Here is a 26,138-nt window from a genome sequence, read left to right on the forward strand (position 1 = left end):
AAACAATTTAAAGGCATTGCTACCAAATACTAACTGAGTGTATGTCAACTTCCGACCCACTGGGAATGTGATGAATGAAATAAAAGCTGAAATAAATCATTCTCTCTACTATTATTCTGACATTTCACATTCTTAAAATAAAGTGGTGATCCTAACTGACCTAAGACAGGGAATCTTTACTAGGATTAATTGTCAGGAATTGTGAAAAACTGAGTTTAAATGTATTTGGCTAAGGATTATGTAAACTTCCAACTTCAACTGAATCTTTATCTCTACAGGGTGTTACCGTTATCTCTACAGGGTGTTATCTGTATCTCCACAGGGTGTTATCTGTATCTCTACAGGGTGTTATCTGTATCTCTACAGGGTGTTATCTTTATCTCTACAGGGTGTTATCTTTATCTCTACAGGGTGTTACCACTATCTCTACAGGGTGTTATCTTTATCTCTACAGGGTGTTACCGTTATCTCTACAGGGTGTTATCTGTATCTATAAAGGGTGTTATCTTTATCTCTACAGGGTGTTATCTTTATCTCTACAGGGTGTTATCTTTATCTCTACAGCATGGGTGTCAAACTCTGGCCCGCGGGCCAAATTTGGCCCGTGGGGTAATTATATTTGGCCCGCGAGACAATACCAAATTACTACTAGAGCTGGCCCGCCGGTATTATACAGCGCATTCACCGCTAATACTACGAATCCCATAATGCTCTGCTGTTGTTTTCGCGCGCCAATCAGGACAGGACCCAGAAACGCCCTCTCCTCTGTGACAGTAGTCATAGCAACATAGACGCTACAACTGTCAGCGCGCTATCCCTTCCCAAAAATGGCGAAAAGAAAGGCAGAAAACAGGAGCTTTCTGGACAAGTGGGAGGCAGAATATCTGTTTACATATGTAAAAGACAAACCTGCTTGTCTTGTTTGTGGAGTCAACGTGGCTGTAAGTAAGGAGTACAACATTAGACGACACTATGAAACGAAACACCATGACAAATACAAGGACATGGACATGACTCAAAGGAGCCAGAAAGTAGAGGAGATGAAAATAAGTTTGGTTTCACAACAGAATATGTTCAAAAAAGCCACATCACAAAGTGAGGCTGCTGTAAAGGCTAGTTATATAGTGGCAGCAGAGATCGCAAAATCAGCCCGGCCCTTTAATGAGGGAGAGTTCGTGAAAAAGTGCATGATGAAAGTTTGTGACCTCGTATGCCCAGAGAAAAAGCAAGCATTTTCAAACGTGAGCCTGAGCAGGAACACAGTAGCTGATCGCACATGCGATCTTGCCACCAATCTGTATGACCAGCTGATGGAAAAGGGAAAAGATTTCGTTGCGTTCTCCCTCGCTGTGGATGAGAGCTGCGACGCATCTGGAAAAAGTTTATTTTGGTATTTAAATCAGAAGGCTGCAAATAGAAAAGAGGCATACGATTTTTATTTTTATTTTATTTATTTAATAAATGAATGCCATTGATGTGTTTTTTCATTTGAAATTCGATTTTGCATGTCTCCACTATTAAATTATATATTGTATGGTAATAAGCGATGCTTGTTCCATATTCAATGTTAAAGCAAAACTTGTTTGGGTCCATATTAAAAGGTTAATTTGTTCAATGTTGGCCCGCGACTTTGTTCAGGTTTTACATTTTGGCCCACTGGGTATTTGAGTTTGACACCCCTGCTCTACAGGGTGTTATCTTTATCTCTACAGGGTGTTATCTTTATCTCTACAGGGTGTTACCTTTCTCTAGAGGGTGTGTGTTTTTAATATTTATCTCTGCCTTTGAGTCTTGTAGTTCCTCATATCCACCGTACTTCTCCAATTCCATCTTATCATCTTATCAGCTTTTTAGAGATAATGTCTTATCCCTACACACCTCGTGTGTTTCTCATTAATCACACCTCGTATGTTTCTCATTAATCACACCTCGTATGTATCTCATTAATCACACCTCGTATGTATCTCACACCTCGTATGTATCTCATTAATCACACCTCGTATGTATCTCACACCTCGTATGTATCTCATTAATCACACCTCGTATGTATCTCACACCTCGTATGTATCTCATTAATCACACCTCGTATGTATCTCACACCTCGTATGTATCTCATTAATCACACCTCGTATGTATCTCATTAATCACACCTCGTATGTTTCTCATTAATCACACCTCGTATGTATCTCATTAATCACACCTCGTATGTTTCTCATTAATCACACCTCGTATGTTTCTAATTAATCACACCTCGTATGTATCTCACACCTCGTATGTTTCTCATTAATCACACCTCGTATGTATCTCATTAATCACACCTCGTATGTATCTCATTAATCACACCTCGTATGTATCTCATTAATCACACCTCGTATGTATCTCATTAATCACACCTCGTATGTTTCTCATTAATCACACCTCGTATGTTTCTCATTAATCACACCTCGTATGTATCTCATTAATCACACCTCGTATGTTTCTCATTAATCACACCTCGTATGTATCTCATTAATCACACCTCGTATGTATCTCACACCTCGTATGTATCTCATTAATCACACCTCGTATGTATCTCATTAATCACACCTCGTATGTATCTCACACCTCGTATGTATCTCATTAATCACACCTCGTATGTTTCTCATTAATCACACCTCGTATGTATCTCACACCTCGTATGTATCTCATTAATCACACCTCGTATGTTTCTCATTAATCAACCTCGTATGTATCTCACACCTCGTATGTATCTCATTAATCACACCTCGTATGTTTCTCATTAATCACACCTCGTATGTTTCTCATTAATCACACCTCGTATGTATCTCATTAATCACACCTCGTATGTTTCTCATTAATCACACCTCGTATGTATCTCATTAATCACACCTCATATGTATCTCATTAATCACACCTCGTATGTTTCTCATTAATCACACCTCGTATGTATCTCATTAATTACACCTCGTATGTTTCTTATTAATCACACCTCGTATGTATCTCATTAATTACACCTCGTATGTTTCTCATTAATCACACCTCGTATGTTTCTCACACCTCGTATGTATTTCATTAATCACACCTCGTATGTATCTCATTAATCACACATCGTATGTTTCTCACACCTCGTATGTATCTCATTAATCACACCTCGTATGTATCTCACACCTCGTATGTATCTCATTAATCACACCTCGTATGTATCTCACACCTCGTATGTATCTCATTAATCACACCTCGTATGTATCTCATTAATCACACCTCGTATGTATCTCATTAATCACACCTCGTATGTATCTCATTAATCACACCTCGTATGTTTCTCATTAATCACACCTCGTATGTATTTCATTAATCACACCTCGTATGTATCTCACACCTCGTATGTTTCTCATTAATTACACCTCATATGTATCTCATTAATCACACCTCGTATGTATCTCATTAGTCACACCTCGTATGTATCTCATTAATCACACCTCGTATGTTTCTCATTAATTATACCTCGTATGTTTCTCATTAATTATACCTCGTATGTATCTCATTAATCACACCTCGTATGTATCTCACACCTCGTATGTATCTCATTAATCACACCTCGTATGTATCTCATTAATCACACCTCGTATGTATCTCATTAATCACACCTCGTATGTTTCTCATTAATTACACCTCGTATGTATCTCACACCTCGTATGTTTCTCATTAATTACACCTCGTATGTATCTCATTAATCACACATTGTATGTATCTCTTTAATTACACCTCGTATGTTTCTCATTAATCACACCTCGTATGTATCTCACACCTCATATGTATCTCATTAATCACACCTCGTATGTTTTTCATTAATTACACCTCATATGTATCTCATTAATCACACCTCGTGTGCTTCTCATTAGTCACACCTCGTATGTATCTCATTAGTCACACCTCGTATGTTTCTCATTAATTATACCTCGTATGTTTCTCATTAATTATACCTCGTATGTATCTCATTAATCACACCTCGTATGTATCTCACACCTCGTATGTATCTCATTAATCACACCTCGTATGTATCTCATTAATCACACGTCGTATGTATCTCATTAATCACACCTCGTATGTTTCTCATTAATTACACCTCGTATGTATCTCACACCTCGTATGTTTCTCATTAATTACACCTCGTATGTATCTCATTAATCACACATTGTATGTATATCTTTAATTACACCTCGTATGTTTCTCATTAATCACACCTCGTATGTATCTCATTAATCACACCTCGTATGTATCTCATTAATCACACCTCGTGTTCTTCTCATTAATCACACCTCGTATGTATCTCATTAATCACACCTCGTATGTATCTCATTAATCACACCTCGTATGTATCTCATTAATCACACCTCGTATGTATCTCATTAATCACACCTCGTATGTATCTCATTAATCACACCTCGTATGTTTCTCATTAATCACACCTCGTATGTTTCTCATTAATCACACCTCGTATGTTTCTCATTAATCACACCTCGTATGTATCTCATTAATCACACCTCGTATGTATCTCATTAATCACACCTCGTATGTATCTCATTAATCACACCTCGTATGTATCTCATTAATCACACCTCGTATGTATCTCATTAATCACAACTCTTGTGCTTCTCATTAATCACACCTCGTATGTATCTCATTAATCACACCTCGTATGTATCTCATTAATCACACCTCGTATGTATCTCATTAATCACACCTCGTATGTATCTCATTAATCACACCTCGTATGTATCTCATTAATCACACCTCGTATGTATCTCATTAATCACACCTCGTATGTATCTCATTAATCACACCTCGTATGTATCTCATTAATTACACCTCGTATGTATCTCATTAATCACACATTGTATGTATATCTTTAATTACACCTCGTATGTTTCTCATTAATCACACCTCGTATGTATCTCATTAATCACACCTCGTATGTATCTCATTAATCACACCTCGTATGTATCTCATTAATCACACCTCGTATGTTTCTCATTAATCACACCTCGTATGTATCTCATTAATCACACCTCGTATGTATCTCATTAATCACACCTCGTATGTATCTCATTAATCACACCTCGTATGTATCTCATTAATCACACCTCGTATGTATCTCATTAATCACACCTCGTATGTATCTCATTAATCACACCTCGTGTGCTTCTCATTAATCACACCTCGTATGTATCTCATTAATCACACCTCGTATGTATCTCATTAATCACACCTCGTATGTATCTCATTAATCACACCTCGTATGTATCTCATTAATCACACCTCGTATGTATCTCATTAATCACACCTCGTATGTTTCTCATTAATCACACCTCGTATGTTTCTCATTAATCACACCTCGTATGTTTCTCATTAATCACACCTCGTATGTATCTCATTAATCACACCTCGTATGTATCTCATTAATCACACCTCGTATGTATCTCATTAATCACACCTCGTATGTATCTCATTAATCACACCTCGTATGTATCTCATTAATCACAACTCTTGTGCTTCTCATTAATCACACCTCGTATGTATCTCATTAATCACACCTCGTATGTATCTCATTAATCACACCTCGTATGTATCTCATTAATCACACCTCGTATGTATCTCATTAATCACACCTCGTATGTATCTCATTAATCACACCTCGTATGTATCTCATTAATCACACCTCGTATGTATCTCATTAATCACACCTCGTATGTATCTCATTAATCACACCTCGTATGTATCTCATTAATCACACCTCGTATGTATCTCATTAATCACACCTCGTATGTATCTCATTAATCACACCTCGTATGTATCTCATTAATCACACCTCGTATGTATCTCATTAATCACACCTCGTATGTATCTCATTAATTACACCTCGTATGTATCTCATTAATCACACATTGTATGTATATCTTTAATTACACCTCGTATGTTTCTCATTAATCACACCTCGTATGTATCTCATTAATCACACCTCGTATGTATCTCATTAATCACACCTCGTATGTATCTCATTAATCACACCTCGTATGTTTCTCATTAATCACACCTCGTATGTATCTCATTAATCACACCTCGTATGTATCTCATTAATCACACCTCGTATGTATCTCATTAATCACACCTCGTATGTATCTCATTAATCACACCTCGTATGTATCTCATTAATCACACCTCGTATGTATCTCATTAATCACACCTCGTGTGCTTCTCATTAATCACACCTCGTATGTATCTCATTAATCACACCTCGTATGTATCTCATTAATCACACCTCGTATGTATCTCATTAATCACACCTCGTATGTATCTCATTAATCACACCTCGTATGTATCTCATTAATCACACCTCGTATGTTTCTCATTAATCACACCTCGTATGTTTCTCATTAATCACACCTCGTATGTTTCTCATTAATCACACCTCGTATGTATCTCATTAATCACACCTCGTATGTATCTCATTAATCACACCTCGTATGTATCTCATTAATCACACCTCGTATGTATCTCATTAATCACACCTCGTATGTATCTCATTAATCACAACTCTTGTGCTTCTCATTAATCACACCTCGTATGTATCTCATTAATCACACCTCGTATGTATCTCATTAATCACACCTCGTATGTATCTCATTAATCACACCTCGTATGTATCTCATTAATCACACCTCGTATGTATCTCATTAATCACACCTCGTATGTATCTCATTAATCACACCTCGTATGTATCTCATTAATCACACCTCGTATGTATCTCATTAATCACACCTCGTATGTATCTCATTAATCACACCTCGTATGTATCTCATTAATCACACCTCGTATGTATCTCATTAATCACACCTCGTATGTATCTCATTAATCACACCTCGTATGTATCTCATTAATCACACCTCGTATGTATCTCATTAATCACACCTCGTATGTATCTCATTAATCACACCTCGTATGTATCTCATTAATCACACCTCGTATGTATCTCATTAATCACACCTCGTATGTATCTCATTAATCACACCTCGTATGTATCTCATTAATCACACCTCGTATGTATCTCATTAATCACAACTCTTGTGCTTCTCATTAATCTCACATTAATCCAGAAATGGAGAGCAAGTGGATTTTAGATGTTTTTCTGACAATGGCCTCTCATATTTTGCAAAGGCCTCTCTCTCTCTCTCTGATATGGCAGTTGTATGTTATCAGTAGTCATCCATTTTGTTTAATGCAGTCTTGTTGGATTCATAACGTTAGAGTATCTATACAGCAAGATCTGGGTAACCCACGCACACACACTGATGGACTGTCATCATCCACTTCCTGGGTTCCCCCGTCTTATCAACTTACTTCCTGGTCTGTGTCCATCTCAGTGACCGCCCTCTGTCCAAGTCTTGTGACAATGATGTACAGACGTCCTGCCGAGAGGCCCATAAACAACAAAGTAATTTCTCTCTCTCGCTCTCATTCTCTCTCTCTACCCTCTAACCCCCACCTGTCCTGAACCCTTTATCAGTCTCCCAGTCCTCCTCCCCAAAGTCAATCCTATGTAAATCACAAGAAGGACAAGAGCCAGCTGGAGAGAGAGAAACATACAGAGGGAGCAGATTGGTTGTGTGCTCAATGGTACATTCATGGTGAAGATCATCCCTCCCAATCCCCTTAATCACATCTCACACAGAGAGAAAACCACGGCACTGACAGCTACCAGCCTGGGACCACTGCGTTTGGAGAAGCAGAGAGATGGTGGGAGGGAGGGTGGGAGTGGGAGAGAGAGCGGGAGGGAGGCACGGAGAGAGAGTGTTAGTTTACTGAGAAAAGCTCAGGTCTATAGTCTACAAAAAATGTCTAATTTCAATGTTTCAATGATTTCCTCCTCTATTTCCTCTTCCCTTCTCTCACTCAACTCCCTAACCCTCTCTTCCTTCTCTCACTCAACTCCCTAAACCTCTCTTCCTTCTCTCACTCAACTCCCTAACCCTCTCTCCCTTCTCTCACTCAACTCCCTAACCCTCTCTCCCTTCTCTCACTCAACTCCCTAACCCTCTCTTCCTTCTCTTTACATGTCTTCCTCTTCCTCTTTGACCTTCACAGTTGCTGATAGGGTTTGAAAGTGGAACAGTAGTGCAGTGGGACCTCCGAGCCAAGAAGGTTGACTTCAGAATCTACTACGATGAAGTAAGTTTCTCTGTCTGTCTGTCTCTTACCCCCTGCCTCTCGCTCTCTCTCTCTCTCTCACTTTCTTTCTCTCTCTATGTCTCTCTCTCTCTCCCACTAACAGACAGTTGAACAGGTGATTTCACCCACATGTCCTGTATGATGTTTACAAAGAGCTTATTTTAAATGGTTGCCTTACTTTGTTTCATTAATAAGGGCCCTTCCAAAGTATGTTTATGTTAGGTCAGGCAGTCAGGCAGGGTGGAAAGGCCTTACCTGAATGCATCTTGACATTTACATGATGTTTAACCTACTTTATATGTTCCCGACCCTCAATATCAGTGATCATTTAAAACCAGTACCCCTCTCTGGTGCCTCCACGTCTCTAGGACTCTCTGGTGCCTCCACGTCTCTAGGACTCTCTGGTGCCTCCACGTCTCTAGGACTCTCTGGTGCCTCCACGTCTCTAGGACTCTCTGGTGCCTCCACGTCTCTAGGACTCTCTGGTGCCTCCACGTCTCTAGGACTCTCTGGTGCCTCCACGTCTCTAGGACTCTCTGGTGCCTCCACGTCTCTAGGACTCTCTGGTGCTTCCACGTCTCTAGGACTCTCTGGTGCCTCCACGTCTCTAGGACTCTCTGGTGCCTCCACGTCTCTAGGACTCTCTGGTGCCTCCACGTCTCTAGGACGCTCTGGTGCCTCCAGGTCTCTAGGACTCTCTGGTGCCTCCACGTCTCTAGGACTCTCTGGTGCCTCCACGTCTCTAGGACTCTCTGGTGCCTCCACGTCTCTAGGACTCTCTGGTGCCTCCACGTCTCTAGGACTCTCTGGTGCCTCCACGTCTCTAGGACTCTCTGGTGCCTCCACGTCTCTAGGACTCTCTGGTGCCTCCACGTCTCTAGGACTCTCTGGTGCCTCCACGTCTCTAGGACTCTCTGGTGCCTCCACGTCTCTAGGACTCTCTGGTGCCTCCACGTCTCTAGGACTCTCTGGTGCCTCCACGTTTCTAGGACTCTCTGGTGCCTCCAGGTCACTAGGACTCTCTGGTGCCTCCACGTCTCTAGGACTCTCTGGTGCCTCCACGTCTCTAGGACTCTCTGGTGCCTCCACGTCTCTAGGACTCTCTGGTGCCTCCACGTCTCTAGGACTCTCTGGTGCCTCCACGTCTCTAGGACTCTCTGGTGCCTCCACGTCTCTAGGACTCTCTGGTGCCTCCACGTCTCTAGGACTCTCTGGTGCCTCCACGTCTCTAGGACTCTCTGGTGCCTCCACGTCTCTAGGACTCTCTGGTGCCTCCACGTCTCTAGGACTCTCTGGTGCCTCCAGGTCTCTAGGACTCTCTGGTGCCTCCAGGTCACTAGGACTCTCTGGTGCCTCCACGTTTCTAGGACTCTCTGGTGCCTCCAGGTCACTAGGACTCTCTGGTGCCTCCACGTCTCTAGGACTCTCTGGTGCCTCCACGTCTCTAGGACTCTCTGGTGCCTCCACGTCTCTATGACTCTCTGGTGCCTCCACGTCTCTAGGACTCTCTGGTGCCTCCACGTCTCTAGGACTCTCTGGTGCCTCCACGTCTCTAGGACTCTCTGGTGCCTCCACGTCTCTAGGACTCTCTGGTGCCTCCACGTCTCTAGGACGCTCTGGTGCCTCCAGGTCTCTAGGACTCTCTGGTGCCTCCACGTCTCTAGGACTCTCTGGTGCCTCCACGTCTCTAGGACTCTCTGGTGCCTCCACGTCTCTAGGACTCTCTGGTGCCTCCACGTCTCTAGGACTCTCTGGTGCCTCCACGTCTCTAGGACTCTCTGGTGCCTCCAGGTCTCTAGGACTCTCTGGTGCCTCCACGTCTCTAGGACTCTCTGGTGCCTCCACGTCTCTAGGACTCTCTGGTGCCTCTACGTCTCTAGGACTCTCTGGTACCTCCAGGTCTCTAGGACTCTCTGGTGCCTCCACGTTTCTAGGACTCTCTGGTGCCTCCACGTCTCTAGGACTCTCTGGTGCCTCCACGTCTCTAGGACTCTCTGGTGCCTCCACGTTTCTAGGACTCTCTGGTGCCTCCACGTTTCTAGGACTCGCTGGTGCCTCCAGGTCTCTAGGACTCTCTGGTGCCTCCACGTCTCTAGGACTCTCTGGTGCCTCCACGTTTCTAGGACTCGCTGGTGCCTCCAGGTCTCTAGGACTCTCTGGTGCCTCCAGGTCTCTAGGACTCTCTGGTGCCTCCAGGTCTCTAGGACTCTCTGGTGCCTCCACGTCTCTAGGACTCTCTGGTGCCTCCAGGTCTCTAGGACTCTCTGGTGCCTCCAGGTCTCTAGACCTCTCTGGTGCCTCCAGGTCTCTAGGACTCTCTGGTGCCTCCAGGTCTCTAGACCTTTCTGGTGCCTCCAGGTCAATAGGACTCTCTGGTGCTTCGACGTCTCACAACAAGGGGAAGGCATCGCTATGGCAGCCCAGACAAAAGCTTAGAGCGGGTAGGACAAAAAGAGCTCTCACTTTGAAATTATTTGTTAATCAACGTATGCTTCACTCTCGATTTTGACCTTACGCCAAATAAGATAAGCAGAGTAAGGTGTTTACATGCCTACTGCCATAATCAGTTTAATATCAAATAGCTACTGTGCAGGTAAACATAATCCCTGTATGTGTGTTGAGTCTAGGGAAGGAACATAAACCTAATTGGATTGCATTATTGACTTTTACAGTGTAATAATTTGATGTCCATTTCCTTAGTTTGCCCTCCATTTCTATACCTTTCCGGTTCTATGTCTAGTTATCTGTTTGAAGTGGTATTGATCCTGCTCACAGTTTTAATCAGTCCAGCTCTAGCCGTTTCCACTCTCATTTAGCTCCAAAGTAGTTTAAGGACAGCACTGATTTGATTTAGGTACTAGGTTAACCCTGGGTGAAGGGGTGGATTCTGTCCTCACATGGGGCACCAATGCAGGTAGGAGAGTTTCCACACTCCACTCCCTCTCTCTACCCTTAACATATCTTCCTCTCTCCCTCCTCACATTGCCCTCCTCCCTCCCTCTCTCTATCATTTTAAGCGCTCTCTCTCTCTCTCTCTCTCTCTCTCTCTCTCTCTCTCTCTCTCTCTCTCTCTCTCTCTCTCTCTCTCTCTCTCTCTCTCTCTCTCTCTCTGTCTCTCTGTCTGTCTCTGTCTGTCTCTCTGTCTGTCTGTCTGTCTCTGTCTGTCTCTCTGTCTGTCTCTGTCTGTCTCTGTCTGTCTCTGTCTGTCTCTGTCTGTCTCTGTCTGTCTCTCTCTGTCTCTGTCTGTCTCTCTCTGTCTCTGTCTGTCTCTCTCTCTCTCTGTCTCTCTCTCTCTCTCTCTCCTCACAATCTCCTCCTCCCTCCCTCTGTCTAACCTTAATTCTCTCTCCCTCCAGGCTATCCATTCTGTGAGCTGGCACCATGAAGGGAAGCAGTTCATGTGTAGTCACTCAGACGGCAGCCTGACTATGTGGAACCTGAGGAACACAGCCAGGCCTATTCAGATCACATATCCTCATGGTGAGACACACGTACATAAACACACACACACACACGTAAACAAACACACACACACGTACAAACACATGTCAGATGTTTGCTGAATACTCTTTGAGCTCTGATTGTGATGAGAAAACTCTGCTTCTGTGCCACGGCCTTGGCTGTCTGTGGCTGTGGCTGTGATGGACTGGTCTGTGTGTAGGCGCCATTGTTTGACCTCATCTCATGGAAGACTCCCCCAGGACTGTCTGTCTGCTCAGAGCTCAGACCCACAGGAAGCACACAAACAGTATGTCTGTGTGTCTGTCTGTCACACCGGGGATGTGCAATCGGACTGGAACAGTGGGCTAATCGGACTGGAACAGTGGGCTAATAGAACTGGAGCAGTGGGCTAATATGATTGGAGCAGTGGGCTAATAGGACTGGAGCAGTGGGCTAATAGGATTGGAGCAGTGGGCTAATAGAACTGGAACAGTGGGCTAATAGGACTGGAGCAGTGGGCTAATAGGACTGGAACAGTGGGAAAATAGAACTGGAGCAGTGGGCTAATATAACTGGAGCAGTGGGCTAATAGAACTGGAACAGTGGGAAAATAGAACTGGAGCAGTGGGCTAATATAACTGGAGCAGTGGGCTAATAGGACTGGAGCAGTGGGCTAATAGAACTGGAGCAGTGGGCTAATAGAACTGGAGCAGTGGGCTAATAGAACTGGAGCAGTGGGCTAATAGAACTGGAGCAGTGGGCTAATAGAACTGGAGCAGTGGGCTAATAGAACTGGAGCAGTGGGCTAATAGAACTGGAGCAGTGGGCTAATAGGACTGGAGCAGTGGGCTAATAGAACTGGAGCAGTGGGCTAATATAACTGGAGCAGTGGGCTAATAGGACTGGAGCAGTGGGCTAATAGAACTGGAAAAGTGGGCTAATAGAACTGGAGCAGTGGGCTAATAGAACTGGAGCAGTGGGCTAATATAACTGGAGCAGCGGGCTAATAGAACTGGAGCAGTGGGCTAATAGAACTGGAGCAGTGGGCTAATAGAACTGGAACAGTGGGCTAATAGAACTGGAACTGTGGGCTAATAGGACTGGAACAGTGGGCTAATAGAACTGGAGCGGTGGGCTAATAGAACTGGAACAGTGGGAAAATAGAACTGGAGCAGTGGGCTAATAGAACTGGAACAGTGGGCTAATAGAACTGTAGCAGTGGGCTAATAGAACTGGATCAGTGGGCTAATAGAACTGGATTAGTGGGCTACTAGGACTGGAGCAGTGGGCTAATATAACTGGAACAGTGGACTAATAGAACTGGAGCAGTGGGCTAATAGAACTGGAGCAGTGGGCTAATAGAACTGGAGCAGTGGGCTAATAGAACTGGAGCAGTGGGCTAATAGAACTGGAACAGTGGGCTAATAGGACTGGAGCAGTGGGCTAATATAACTGGAGCAGTGGGCTAATAGGACTGGAGCAGTGGGCTAATATAACTGGAGCAGTGGGCTAATAGAACTGGAGCAGTGGGCTAATAGAACTGGAACAGTGGGCTAATAGAACTGGAACAGTGGGCTAATAGAACTGGAGCAGTGGGCTAATAGGACTGGAACAGTGGGCTAATAGGACTGGAGCAGTGGGCTAATATAACTGGAACAGTGGGCTAATAGGACTGGAGCAGTGGGCTAATAGGACTGGAGCAGTGGGCTAATAGAACTGGAACAGTGGGCTAATAGGACTGGAACAGTGGGCTAATAGGACTGGAGCAGTGGGCAAATATTTTTATATCATTGTTTTACTTTATTTGACTAGGCAGGTCAGAGAGAGAGGGAGAGATTCTTCTTTCACCTCAGCAAGAGACATTCTACTTTGACTCTGTTCTACTCGGCAACGCTCTGTTCTGCTCTGCTCTGTGTCTGTTCTACTCTGTTGTGCTCTGTTGTGCTCTGATCTGCTCCGTTCTGCTGTGTTCTTTTCTGTTCTGTTCTACTCTGTTCTGCTCTGTTCTTCTCTGTTCTGCCCTGTGTTCTGCTGTGTTCTTTTCTGCTATGTTCTGATCTGTTCTGTTCTGCTCTGTTCTGTTCTGCTCTGTTCTACTCTGTTCTGCTCTGTTCTGTTCTACTCTACTCTGCTCTGTTCTACTCTGTTCTGCTCTGTTCTACTCTGTTCTGCTCTGTTCTGTTCTGTTCTACTCTGTTCTGCTCGGTTCTGTTCTACTCTGATCTGCTCCGTTCTGCTCTGTTCTGTTCTGCTCTGTTCTGTTCTGCTCTGTTCTGTTCTGTTCTGTTCTACTCTGTTCTGCTCTGTTCTGTTCTACTCTGATCTGCTCCGTTCTGCTCTGTTCTACTCTGTTCTGCTCTGTTCTGTTCTGCTCTGCTCCGTTATGCTCTGTTCTGCTCTGTTCTGCTCTGTTCTACTCTGTTTTGTTCTGTTCTACTCTGATCTGCTCTGTTCTGCTCTGTTCTGCTCTGTGTTCTGCTGTTTTCTGCTCTGTTCTGCTCTGTTTTGTTCCACTCTGTTCTACTCTGTGTTCTGCTCTGTTCTGCTCAGTTCTGTCCTGTTCTGTTCTTCTCTACTCTGTTCTGCTCTATTCGGCTCTGTTCTGGTTCCACTCTGCTCTGCTCTATGTAGATTATTATGACTTGAGGTTGTATTTTCTCTCTCATATGTGGGCTTATTAGCTGTTTACACTGCATTTTGAGAAGGATGTTTTGTCATGAATACCGTAAGAGATGAACCCGGACGATATGCCAGGTCAGATCCCAGAGGGAGATATACTGCCTTACAGTGGTTCTTCCTTTACAAGTTGCGACGTACTTACAGCACATCTTGCAGGGTGCCGCAGAATTCTATGGCACGTTATTTTAAGTGTCAGCCATTGTTGCCAGAATGACGCAATTTTTACCACAATCTGTCACCATCTACCAGAAACGGTAGCGGCATAAACTCAACACTTTTAAAGAACCACTCTACATACAGTAGACTTCAGAAGAGGTAAACATTGTAAACGACTTACATCTAGGTCGCCCACCGCCGCCACATTATTCAACGCGTTCTATTCTACTTCCCTCCACTCCCCAGCTTGTTATTCACAGTTAGCATAGGAATTAGATAGAAACAGATGCTTTGATGAGGAAAAGAGACTAAATGTGTTGTTCTACTGTATTACTACATTCCATTACAGTTTGATCAGTTTAGAATTGTCAGGTGATGACAGTGATTTGAAAAACTCTGAGAGATTCTAATAACTCTTATTATCAAAGTATAAAAACTGTAAACATTTAAAGGGATAGTCCACTGTTTGAGATGTTCCCTTTTTTTCGTCTCCCTCAGGGAAGATACTGAAGGAAGGGAGGAAGGAGTCGTGTAAACCCATCCTCAAGGTGGAATACAAGACCTCCAGAAACAGGTAAACCAGGAGCCTCTAACAGGTAAACCAGGAGCCTCTAACAGGTAAACCTGTGGATGTATTTCAAGACCTACCTTCAAACTCAGTGCCTCTTTGCTTGACATCAGTGAGCCCTACAGCATCTCCTCTGTTTCCACAGCAGTGAGCCATACATCATCTCCTCTGTTTCCACAGCAGTGAGCCCTACATCATTTTCTCTGGGGGTCTGTCGTATGACAAGGCTGGGGGACGGAGACCCACCCTGACCATCATGCATGGCAAGGCCATCACGGTGCTGGAGATGGACCACCCTATCGTAGAGTTCCTGGTGCTCTGTGACACTCCATACTCCAACGGTGAGTTGAGGGGCAATCGTCATTAGCTGGGGGTTTGAAGGATTAAGTCAAATCTCTCTTTCTCTCTCTCGCTCTCTTTCCCTCCCTCCCTACATCAAATACAAACATATGTTACTCTGTGGAGATCTATAAACATACAGTATATTTCATGTTACTCTGTGGAGATATATCAATATACAGTATATTCCATGTTACTCCGTGGAAATGTATTAACATACAGTATATTCCATGTTACTTTGTGGAGATATATCAATATATAGTATATTTCATGTTACTCCGTGGAGATATATCAATATATAGTATATTTCATGTTACTCCGTGGAGATATATCAATATATAGTATATTTCATGTTACTCCGTGGAGATATATCAATATATAGTATATTTCATGTTACTCCGTGGAGATATATCAATATATAGTATATTTCATGTTACTCCGTGGAGATATATCAATATATAGTATATTTCATGTTACTCCGTGGAGATCTATAAACATACAGTATTTCATGTTACTCCGTGGAGATCTATAAACATACAGTATTTAATGTTCCTTCTTGTGTAGTTAATGTATTTGTTCTCTGTGTTACTGTCTACAGAGATCCAGGATCCCTATGCAGTGGTGCTGCTCCTAGAAAAAGACTTCATCATGGTTGATCTGACACAGAGCAAGTAGGTTCACACACACACACACACACACACACACACACACACACAGTCCACACACGCACACGCACACACACACACACACACACACACACACACACACACACACACACACACACACACACACACACACACACACACACACACACACACACACACACACACACACACACACACACACACACACACACACACACACACACACAGACTCCTGCTGTGGTCCAGAGGGAACCAGGCTGTCACCTCCTGATGTGACTGGATGTGACTCCATCTTCTCACAGCTGTCTAGGTGTCACCGTCAGGCCAAATGTTAGACATCGCCAGGGGGAATAGCTCTCCTCTATCAACACATCACACATACAACTATAATAGTGCCAGACAGCATCCTACCACATCACAACTATAATAGTCCCAGACAGCATCCTACCACATAAAACTATACTAGTCCCAGACAGCATCCTACCACATCACAACTACAACATATTACACATCAACACTGCAGATTACACATCAACACTCTTCAGATTACACATCAACACTCTGCAGATTACACATTAACACTCTGCAGATTACACATCAACACTCTGCAGATTACACATCAACACTCTGCAGATTACATATTAACACTCTGCAGATTACACATCAACACTCTTCAGATTACACATCAACACTCTGCAGATTACACATCAATACTCTTCAGATTACACATCAATACTCTTCAGATTACACATCAACACTCTTCAGATTACACATCAACACTCTGCAGATTACACATCAATACTCTTCAGATTACACATCAATACTCTTCAGATTACACATCAACACTCTGCAGATTACACATCAACACTCTGCAGATTACACATCAACACTCTGCAGATTACACATCAACACTGCAGATTACACATCAACACTCTTCAGATTACACATCAACACTCTGCAGATTACACATTAACACTCTGCAGATTACACATCAACACTCTGCAGATTACACATCAACACTCTGCAGATTACATATTAACACTCTGCAGATTACACATCAACACTCTGCAGATTACATATTAACACTGCAGATTACACATCAACACTCTGCAGATTACACATCAATACTCTTCAGATTACACATCAATACTCTTCAGATTACACATCAACACTCTTCAGATTACACATCAACACTCTGCAGATTACACATCAATACTCTTCAGATTACACATCAATACTCTTCAGATTACACATCAACACTCTGCAGATTACACATCAACACTCTGCAGATTACACATCAACACTCTGCAGATTACACATCAACACTCTGCAGATTACACATCAACACTCTGCAGATTACACATCAACACTCTGCAGATTACACATCAACACTTTGCAGATTACACATCAACACTCTGCAGATTACACATCAACACTCTACAGATTACACATCAATACTCTTCAGATTACACATCAACACTCTGCAGATTACACATCAACACTCTGAAGATTACACATCAATACTCGTCAGATTACACATCAACACTTTGCAGATTACACATCAACACTCTGCAGATTACACATCAACACTCTACAGATTACACATCAATACTCTCTGAAGGAGGGAGATGAAGAAAAGGCATGGAGATCTAAACTATTCCTCTGTAGTTTATGACACTGTGTTTACATAGTAATTACAACGTTGATATGGAATAGTGCTTTGTCAATTAGCTGCTGGGAAGAATTGAAGTGGTGTCTTGGGTGATGTTTTGCTCTGCTACCACCAAAGTGTTGAAATATCCATCAGATGCCCATTAGGTATCCACAAACTACACTACTCACAGTTAGAGCATATTGGACTTTTTGCTTATTTGTCATTTCAAAAATGTTGGTGTTAGCGTTCTGTAGCTGTCACACACACACACACACACACACACACACACACACACACACACACACACACACACACACACACACACACACACACACACACACACACACACACACACACACACACGCACACGTATTTCCCTGTGAGAACTCGACATGCACATTATATAACTAGTCTTTCCCCTCTTTCCCGTCTCCCGTTGCAGTTTCCCCATCTTTGAGAACCCATACCCCATGGATATCCACGAGTCTCCTGTCACCTGTACAGCCTACTTCGCCGAGTGCCCCCCGGACATCATCCCAGTCCTCTACTCCGTAGGAGCCAAGCAGAAGAAGACTGGCTACAGCCACAAGGTACGCTACAGGTCACAGGTCAGACAATGACAAAGTAAAACTAAAGCAAACAAAAATACAAATAAATTCAGTTCGGGAACTTTTCAGTCCATGACCAACTGTCTTATTCCTGACAGGAGTGGCCAGTGAGTGGCGGTACGTGGACATTAGGCTCACAGACGTACCCAGAGGTAATCGTCACAGGGTGAGTCAGTGGGTGCCGTACTGTTGGAGACTTTGTTGTCAAAGTGTGTGAACTAACACGCAGCGGCTGGTTCTATTCATTCAGACAGGAAGTAATAAAGTTTTCCTCTGCTCCCCTTGTGTTTGTTGTTGATAAAATCAGTAGAGTGAGTCTCATTCAGTATTGGACACGGACTGTTCTCTTGACCTTTCACCCTGTCTTTTATTCTTTATGCAGACACGCAGACGGAAGCGTAAAGTTTTGGGACGCCTCTGCTAGTAAGTTCACTCTCTCCCTCCCTTTCTTATGTTACAATACTACCACTACTATATTATCAACAATACTCAACAATACTATCGTATCGACACTGCTCGTCAATACTAGCTCTACTCTATTATCGGCAATACTCACACTATTATATCAGCAACCATACTAACACCACTATAGTATCAATAATACTAACACTTCCATATTATAAACAATACCAGCACTACTATAGTATTAACAATACTCAACAATACAAACACCACTATATTATCATCAAGTCTCATCAATACTAAACACTACTATATCATCGACAACACTAACACTACTATAGTATCAACGATACTCAACAATACCATATTATCAACAATACGGGACAACACTACCACTACTATAGTATCGACAATACTACCACTACTATAGTATCGACAATACTACCACTACTATAGTATCGACAATACTACCACTACTATATTATCAACAATACTACCACTACTATAGTATTGACAATACTACCACTACTATATTATCGACAATACTACCACTACTATAGTATCGACAATACTACCACTACTATATTATCGACAATACGGGACAACACTAGCACTACTATAGTATCGACAATACTACCACTACTATATTATCAACAATACTACCACTACTATAGTATCGACAATACTACCACTACTATATTATCGACAATACTACCACTACTATAGTATCGACAATACTACCACTACTATATTATCAACAATATGGGACAACACTACCACTACTATAGTATCGACAATACTACCACTACTATATTATCGACAATACTACCAATACTATAGTATCGACAATACTACCACTACTATATTATCAACAATACTACCACTACTATAGTATCGACAATACTACCACTACTATATTATCAACAATACGGGACAACACTACCACTACTATAGTATCGACAATACTACCACTACTATAGTATCGACAATACTACCACTACTATATTATCGACAATACGGGACAACACTACCACTACTATAGTATCGACAATACTACCACTACTATATTATCAACAATACTACCACTACTATATTATCAACAATACTACCACTACTATATTATCAACAATACTACCACTACTATATTATCAACAATACTACCACTACTATATTATCGACAATACTACCACTACTATAGTATCGACAATACTACCACTACTATATTATCAACAATACGGGACAACACTACCACTACTATAGTATCGACAATACTACCACTACTATATTATCAACAATACTACCACTACTATATTATCGACAATACTACCACTACTATAGTATCGACAATACTACCACTACTATATTATCGACAATACTACCACTACTATATTATCAACAATACTAAACAATACTATATCATCTACAATACCCAACAATACCAACAATACCATATCATCATCAACACTCAACAATGCTATAGTATCTACAATACTCAACAATACTATATTATCGGCACTGCCCGTCAATACTAGCGGCAATGTGCCATCGCAAATACTAACACTGGTATATCATCAACAATAAATACTATATTATCAACACTACTGACACTACTATATTATCAACAATACTCAACAATACTAACATTGCTATATTATTAACAATGCTGTCGCCATTGTATTATCAACAATACCCAACAATACCACCAATATTATATTGTCAGCAATACCAACAATACCATATCATCACCAATACTCAACACTACTATATTATCGACACTGCCCAGCAATACTGACACCAATATACCATCGGCAATACTAACACTGGTATATTATCAACAATAGTCGACAATACTAACACTATTATATTATCATTGATACTCAACGACACTAGCGCTGCTATAGTATTAACAATACTGGTGATATTATATCATCGACATTACCCAACACTAACATTATTATATTATCATCGATACTCAACAATACTAGCACTACTATATTAGCAACAATACTCAGCAATACCACCATTGCTATAGTATCAACAATGTTCAACAATACTAACACCACTGTACTATCAACAATGCTAGCACTACTATATTATCAATAATACTAACACTACTATATTATCAACAATACTCGACAATACCACCACTACTGTATTATCGACAATACTCAACACTACTAACATCACTCCACCATCAACAATACTGCCACTGTCATATTATCAACAATTATCAACAATACCAGCACCAATGTGGTATCAACAATACTAGCACTATTATGCTATCAACTATACACATTAATACTAACGCACTATATTACCGCCGCTACTCAACAATACTGGCGATACTGTGTTATCAACAATACTACCACCACTCTTTTATCCTCAATACCAACACCACCATATTACCAACAATACTCAACAATACTAACGATACCATAATATCGGCAATACTATCACTGATATGCTAGCAATAACACGCAACAATGCTAACATTACTATACTATCATCAATACTAAAAAATGCTATATTATCGGCAATACTCGACAATACTAACAATACTATGTTATCGACAATACTACAACTGGTATATTATCAACAGTATTAACACTGCTATATTATCGACAATACTTGGCAACACCAGCATTGCTATAGTGTCAATAATGTCCAACAACACTAACACAGCTCTATTATCAACAATGCTAACACTACTATATTATCAACAATACTCACCAATGCTATATTATCAACAATACTCGCCAATACTAACAATACAATATTATCGGCAATACTACAACTGGTATATTCTCAACAATATTAGCACTACTATAGTATCAACAATACTCAGCAATACCACCACTGCTATAGTATCGACAATGTTCAACAATACTATATCATCAACAGTGCTCGGCAACACTAACACCGCTATATTATCGACAATACTCACCAATACTGACCCTGCTATAGTATTGACGACACTAACGCCACCATATCAGCAACAATCCTGAACAATACAATCAATAATATATTGCCAACACTACTCGACAATACTAACACTACCATGGTGCCAGCGATAATCGGCCATACTTGTGGCAATACAGTATCAACAATGGTCAACAATACTATAGTATCTACAATACTCAACAATACTACCGCTAGTATATTATCGGCAATACTCAGCAATAATAACACTGTTATAGTACTAACACTGGTCAACCATGCTAACATCAATATCGTATCAGCACTACTCAACAATACTAACACTACTATATTATCTGCAATACTGACCCTACTATATTATCAACAATACTAAACACTACTATATTATCAACAATACTAACACTACTATATTATCTGCAATACTGACCCTACTATATTATCAACAATACTAAACACTACTATATTATCTGCAATACTGACCCTACTCTATTATCAACAATACTAACACTACTATATTGTCAACAATACTAAACACTACTATATTATCTGCAATACTGACCCTACTCTATTATCAACAATACTAAACACTACTCTAATTCTTATCAAGAACACTGATTCTAATTACATAAGAACTCAATGCATGCATGTATAAACTAGACTCTTTGTGTGTCCAGTTACTCTCCAGATGCTGTACAAGCTGAAGACGTCGAAGGTGTTTGAGAACCCCGATGCGGGTGAAGGCCGGGCAGTCGAGCTGGTAGAGGAGGACCCGTACGCCATTCAGATGGTCAGCTGGTGCCCGCAGAGCCGTCTCTTCTGTGTGGTGGGCATCTCTGCCCACGTCATCCTCTACCGCTTCAGCAAACACGACGCCAACACAGAGATAGTGGTGAGTGGATGAGAGATGTTTACTAACCCGCTTCCCCAGTCAGTACAGCTGATTCAACTTATTAAATATTTGATGATTGGTTTACTTGCTGAATGAGGTGTGCTTGTTGTGAATGACACGGTGTGTGTTTGTATGTGCAGTCACAGCTGATCTTTGTATGTACAGTGTGTGTGTGTGTGTGTGTGTGTGTGTGTGTGTGTGTGTGTGTGTGTGTGTGTGTGTGTGTGTGTGTGTGTGTGTGTGTGTGTGTGTGTGTGTGTGTGTGTGTGTGTGTGTGTTTCACTGTAAATACTTTCACTGTAAATCAAATCAATCAAATTAAATTGTATTAGCCACATGCGCCGAATACAACAGGTGTAGACCTTACAGTGAAATGCTTACTTACGAGCCCCTAACTAACAATGCAGTTTAAAAAAATACAGATAAGAATAAGAGATAACAGTAACAAGTAAATATGTAGCCTACCCACATTGAACAAATACTACAGTTTACTATATAATACTACAGTACATACTATATAATTCTGTAGTAAGCTGTAGTATAATATATAATGCTATACTACACAATGTAGTATCCCTCGATCATGTATAGTACTTACTATACCATGTTGTAGTATACTGTAGAATAGTACATACTACAGTATTATCCACACAAAAACTCTGTAGTAAATACTTCAGAAATCCGCACACTTTTTTAATTATAGGTAGTACTACAGTACTCTAATTTGCATATACCCTGCCCCTTCCCCTCCCCAATATCCCAATTTGTGCCACCCGTAAGTGAGAAACCTACGTGACAAGTATGGACGGTACATTTTGTTCCTACAGAAAAGAGCAGAAGCTCAGAACAAATTTTCAGGTTATGGAAAATGTGCTCTTTTAGCATCTTGTCCAGTAGGTTTTCTCAAGGAGAAAGCCCCCCCACTTCAATGTCAAAGATAATAAATGAAAACACTTAAGTAAAAACTACAGTAATGTCTCCAGACACACTACCGTAAATACTACAGTAATGTCCCCAGAAACACTATAGTAAATACTACAGTAATGTCCCCAGAAACACTACAGTAAATACTACAGTAATGTCCCCAGAAACACTACAGCAAATACTACGGTATACTACAGTCTGCAAAACACTACAGTAAATACTACAGAATACTGCAGTCTGAAAAAACACTAGAGTAAATACTGCAGTATACCATAGTCCGCAAAACACTACAGTATTTTACAGTCTGCAAAATACTACAGTAAATACTATAGTATACTACAGTCTGCAAAACACTACAGTAATTACTATAGTATGTTCTACTCTTTTTTTACTACAGTATTTTTGAATTGTATTGTCTTTTGTCTTTTGAAGCACATGACCAAACACATTTTCCCCCTGTGGCAGGATAATACATCTAATATAATCTAATTGACAGTCACTAGAAGTGCGTCCGCAGTTTGATTCGGATGACGTCATCTCCCCATCAGAGACAGAGAACAACCCCAGTTCCCACTCCCCCCAGATGCCCGGTAGCCCCGGCAACGGCTCACAAGACAGCCTCCACTACCTCAAGTGAGTCACTTCTGTCATACACCTCAACAGGGTCTACCAAGGTGTCGCTGTGATGGTAAAATTGTTATCGGCGAAAGTCTCCTTCTCCTTTCACAGTAACTTTCAAACTCTCTTTCCCCTCTATCCCCCCATCCCTCTCTGTATGTCAGGGTGAAGAGTCGTCCAGTGCAGATGCCCCCGGGATACCAGGCTGAGTTGGTGGTGCAGCTGCAGTGGGTGGATAGAGAGCCCCCCCAGCAGATCACCAGCCTGGACATCAACTCTGCCTATGGCCTGTGAGTGACTCTCTGCTCTCTATGTGTCTCCAAACCCTTTCTACTTCTCACTTCCACACTCACACCATCCATCTCTCCCTCACACTGTTTATCCACTCACACACTCTCTCCTCTCCTCTCCTCTCCTCTCCTCTCCTCTCCTCTCCTCTCCTCTCCTCTCCTCTCCTCTCCTCTCCTCTCCTCTCCTCTTCCCCTCCCCTCCCCTCTTCCTCTCTTGTTCCTGTCTATCTCTCCATCTTGCGTCTTTCTTTCATTTATTTATTTTAATTGTTATTTAACCTTTATTTAACTAGGCAAGTCCGTTAAGAACAAATTCTTATTTACAATGACGACATACCGCCCCGGCCAAACCGTAACCCTGACGATGCTGTGCCAATTGTTTACACCCTATTTGACTCCCGATCAAGGCCGGTTGTGACACAGCCTAGGAACGAACCAGGGTCTGTAATGCAGTGCCTTAGACATCTTCGCCAATCGGGAAAGTTACTTTCTCTGTCTATATCACACAAACACACACAATCATGTATTCATTTCCCTCCCATGTCTATCTACATCTGTCTTTATGTCCAGTCCCTCTCTTCTACCTTCTCTCTGCCCTCTCTGTCTCTGACTTTGTCCCTCTCTGCTACCTTGTAATCTGTCTCTGTCCCTCTCTGTCTCTGTCCCTCTCTGTCTCTGTCCCTCTATGTCTCTCTCTCTGTCCCTCTCTGCCTCTGTCCCTTTCTGTCTCAGTCCCTCTCTGTCTCTTTATTCATCATCCCAGCAGCTATTTTCTAATAAATTTAATAAAGCATACGCCTAAATACACTAATACATATTTCATAACACTCATCTATAATTTAACCGTAGCAGAAGGAAACTGTAATCAGTGAAACATGATTCAAAAAAGTTTTTAAAAATGTGTCTGGTTTGCTGGGAAAAGAACCTGTTTTGACAGAGGAGAGAAACGTTGATGCCTGCTGGGCTGCTTCTCTACAGTTAATCAATAGACAGCCTCAAGGCCATTAACAAATGTATGTTTTCCAGAGATGGTAGAAAAAAGCGGATACATTGGCAGCTTTTATAAAATAACACAAAGAGTCTACAGTGCTGGAGGAAGACACAGAAAAGGTCACTAACCTAGCTCCCCTGAAGCTATTCATATGTTAAAGTGGATTTTTAGTCATCTCTTCAGTTTGTTCTGTAAACTGTCTTGGCATTGGGTACTGTAGGTTTTCACCCCCCACACATACACTGTCTTGGCATTGGTACTGTAGGTTTCACCCCCACACATACACTGTCTTGGCATTGGGTACTGTAGGTTTCACCCCCCACACATACACTGTCTTGGCATTGGGTACTGTAGGTTTCACCCCCCACACATACACTGTCTTGGCATTTGGTACTGTAGGTTTTCACCCCCACACATACACTGTCTTGGCATTTGGTACTGTAGGTTTTCACCCCCACACATACACTGTCTTGGCATTGGGTACTGTAGGTTTCACCCCCACACATACACTGTCTTGGCATTTGGTACTGTAGGTTTTCACCCCCACACATACACTGTCTTGGCATTGGGTACTGTAGGTTTCACCCCCCACACATACACTGTCTTGGCATTTGGTACTGTAGGTTTCACCCCCCACACATACACTGTCTTGGCATTGGGTACTGTAGGTTTCACCCCCACACATACACTGTCTTGGCATTTGGTACTGTAGGTTTCACCCCCACACATACACTGTCTTGGCATTTGGTACTGTAGGTTTCACCCCCCACAC

The 26,138-nt window shown here is 41.9% G+C and overlaps 1 protein-coding gene and 1 non-coding gene across 5 annotated transcripts in view; both read left to right on the top strand.

Moving 5' to 3' along the window:
* LOC139546245 (syntaxin-binding protein 5-like) overlaps nt 1-26,138 on the top strand; it is a 232,336-nt gene that overhangs the window by 136,600 nt on the left and 69,598 nt on the right. For all 4 annotated transcript variants that reach the window (XM_071354386.1, XM_071354387.1, XM_071354388.1 and 1 more), the window contains exons 7-17: nt 8,143-8,226; nt 11,583-11,706; nt 15,001-15,076; nt 15,251-15,411; nt 16,008-16,080; nt 18,150-18,297; nt 18,414-18,481; nt 18,698-18,738; nt 22,329-22,543; nt 23,964-24,100; nt 24,250-24,375. In XM_071354386.1, coding sequence (XP_071210487.1) covers nt 8,143-8,226; nt 11,583-11,706; nt 15,001-15,076; nt 15,251-15,411; nt 16,008-16,080; nt 18,150-18,297; nt 18,414-18,481; nt 18,698-18,738; nt 22,329-22,543; nt 23,964-24,100; nt 24,250-24,375 — 1,253 coding nt within the window. The remainder of the gene's footprint in view (nt 1-8,142; nt 8,227-11,582; nt 11,707-15,000; nt 15,077-15,250; nt 15,412-16,007; nt 16,081-18,149; nt 18,298-18,413; nt 18,482-18,697; nt 18,739-22,328; nt 22,544-23,963; nt 24,101-24,249; nt 24,376-26,138) is intronic.
* On the top strand, nt 23,410-23,463 carry LOC139547421 (U7 small nuclear RNA). The gene has a single exon (XR_011669492.1). It is a non-coding gene; the product is annotated as a U7 small nuclear RNA (small nuclear RNA).

Source organism: Salvelinus alpinus, chromosome 20 (genome assembly GCF_045679555.1).
Source record: "Salvelinus alpinus chromosome 20, SLU_Salpinus.1, whole genome shotgun sequence".
NCBI lineage: Eukaryota > Metazoa > Chordata > Actinopteri > Salmoniformes > Salmonidae > Salvelinus > Salvelinus alpinus.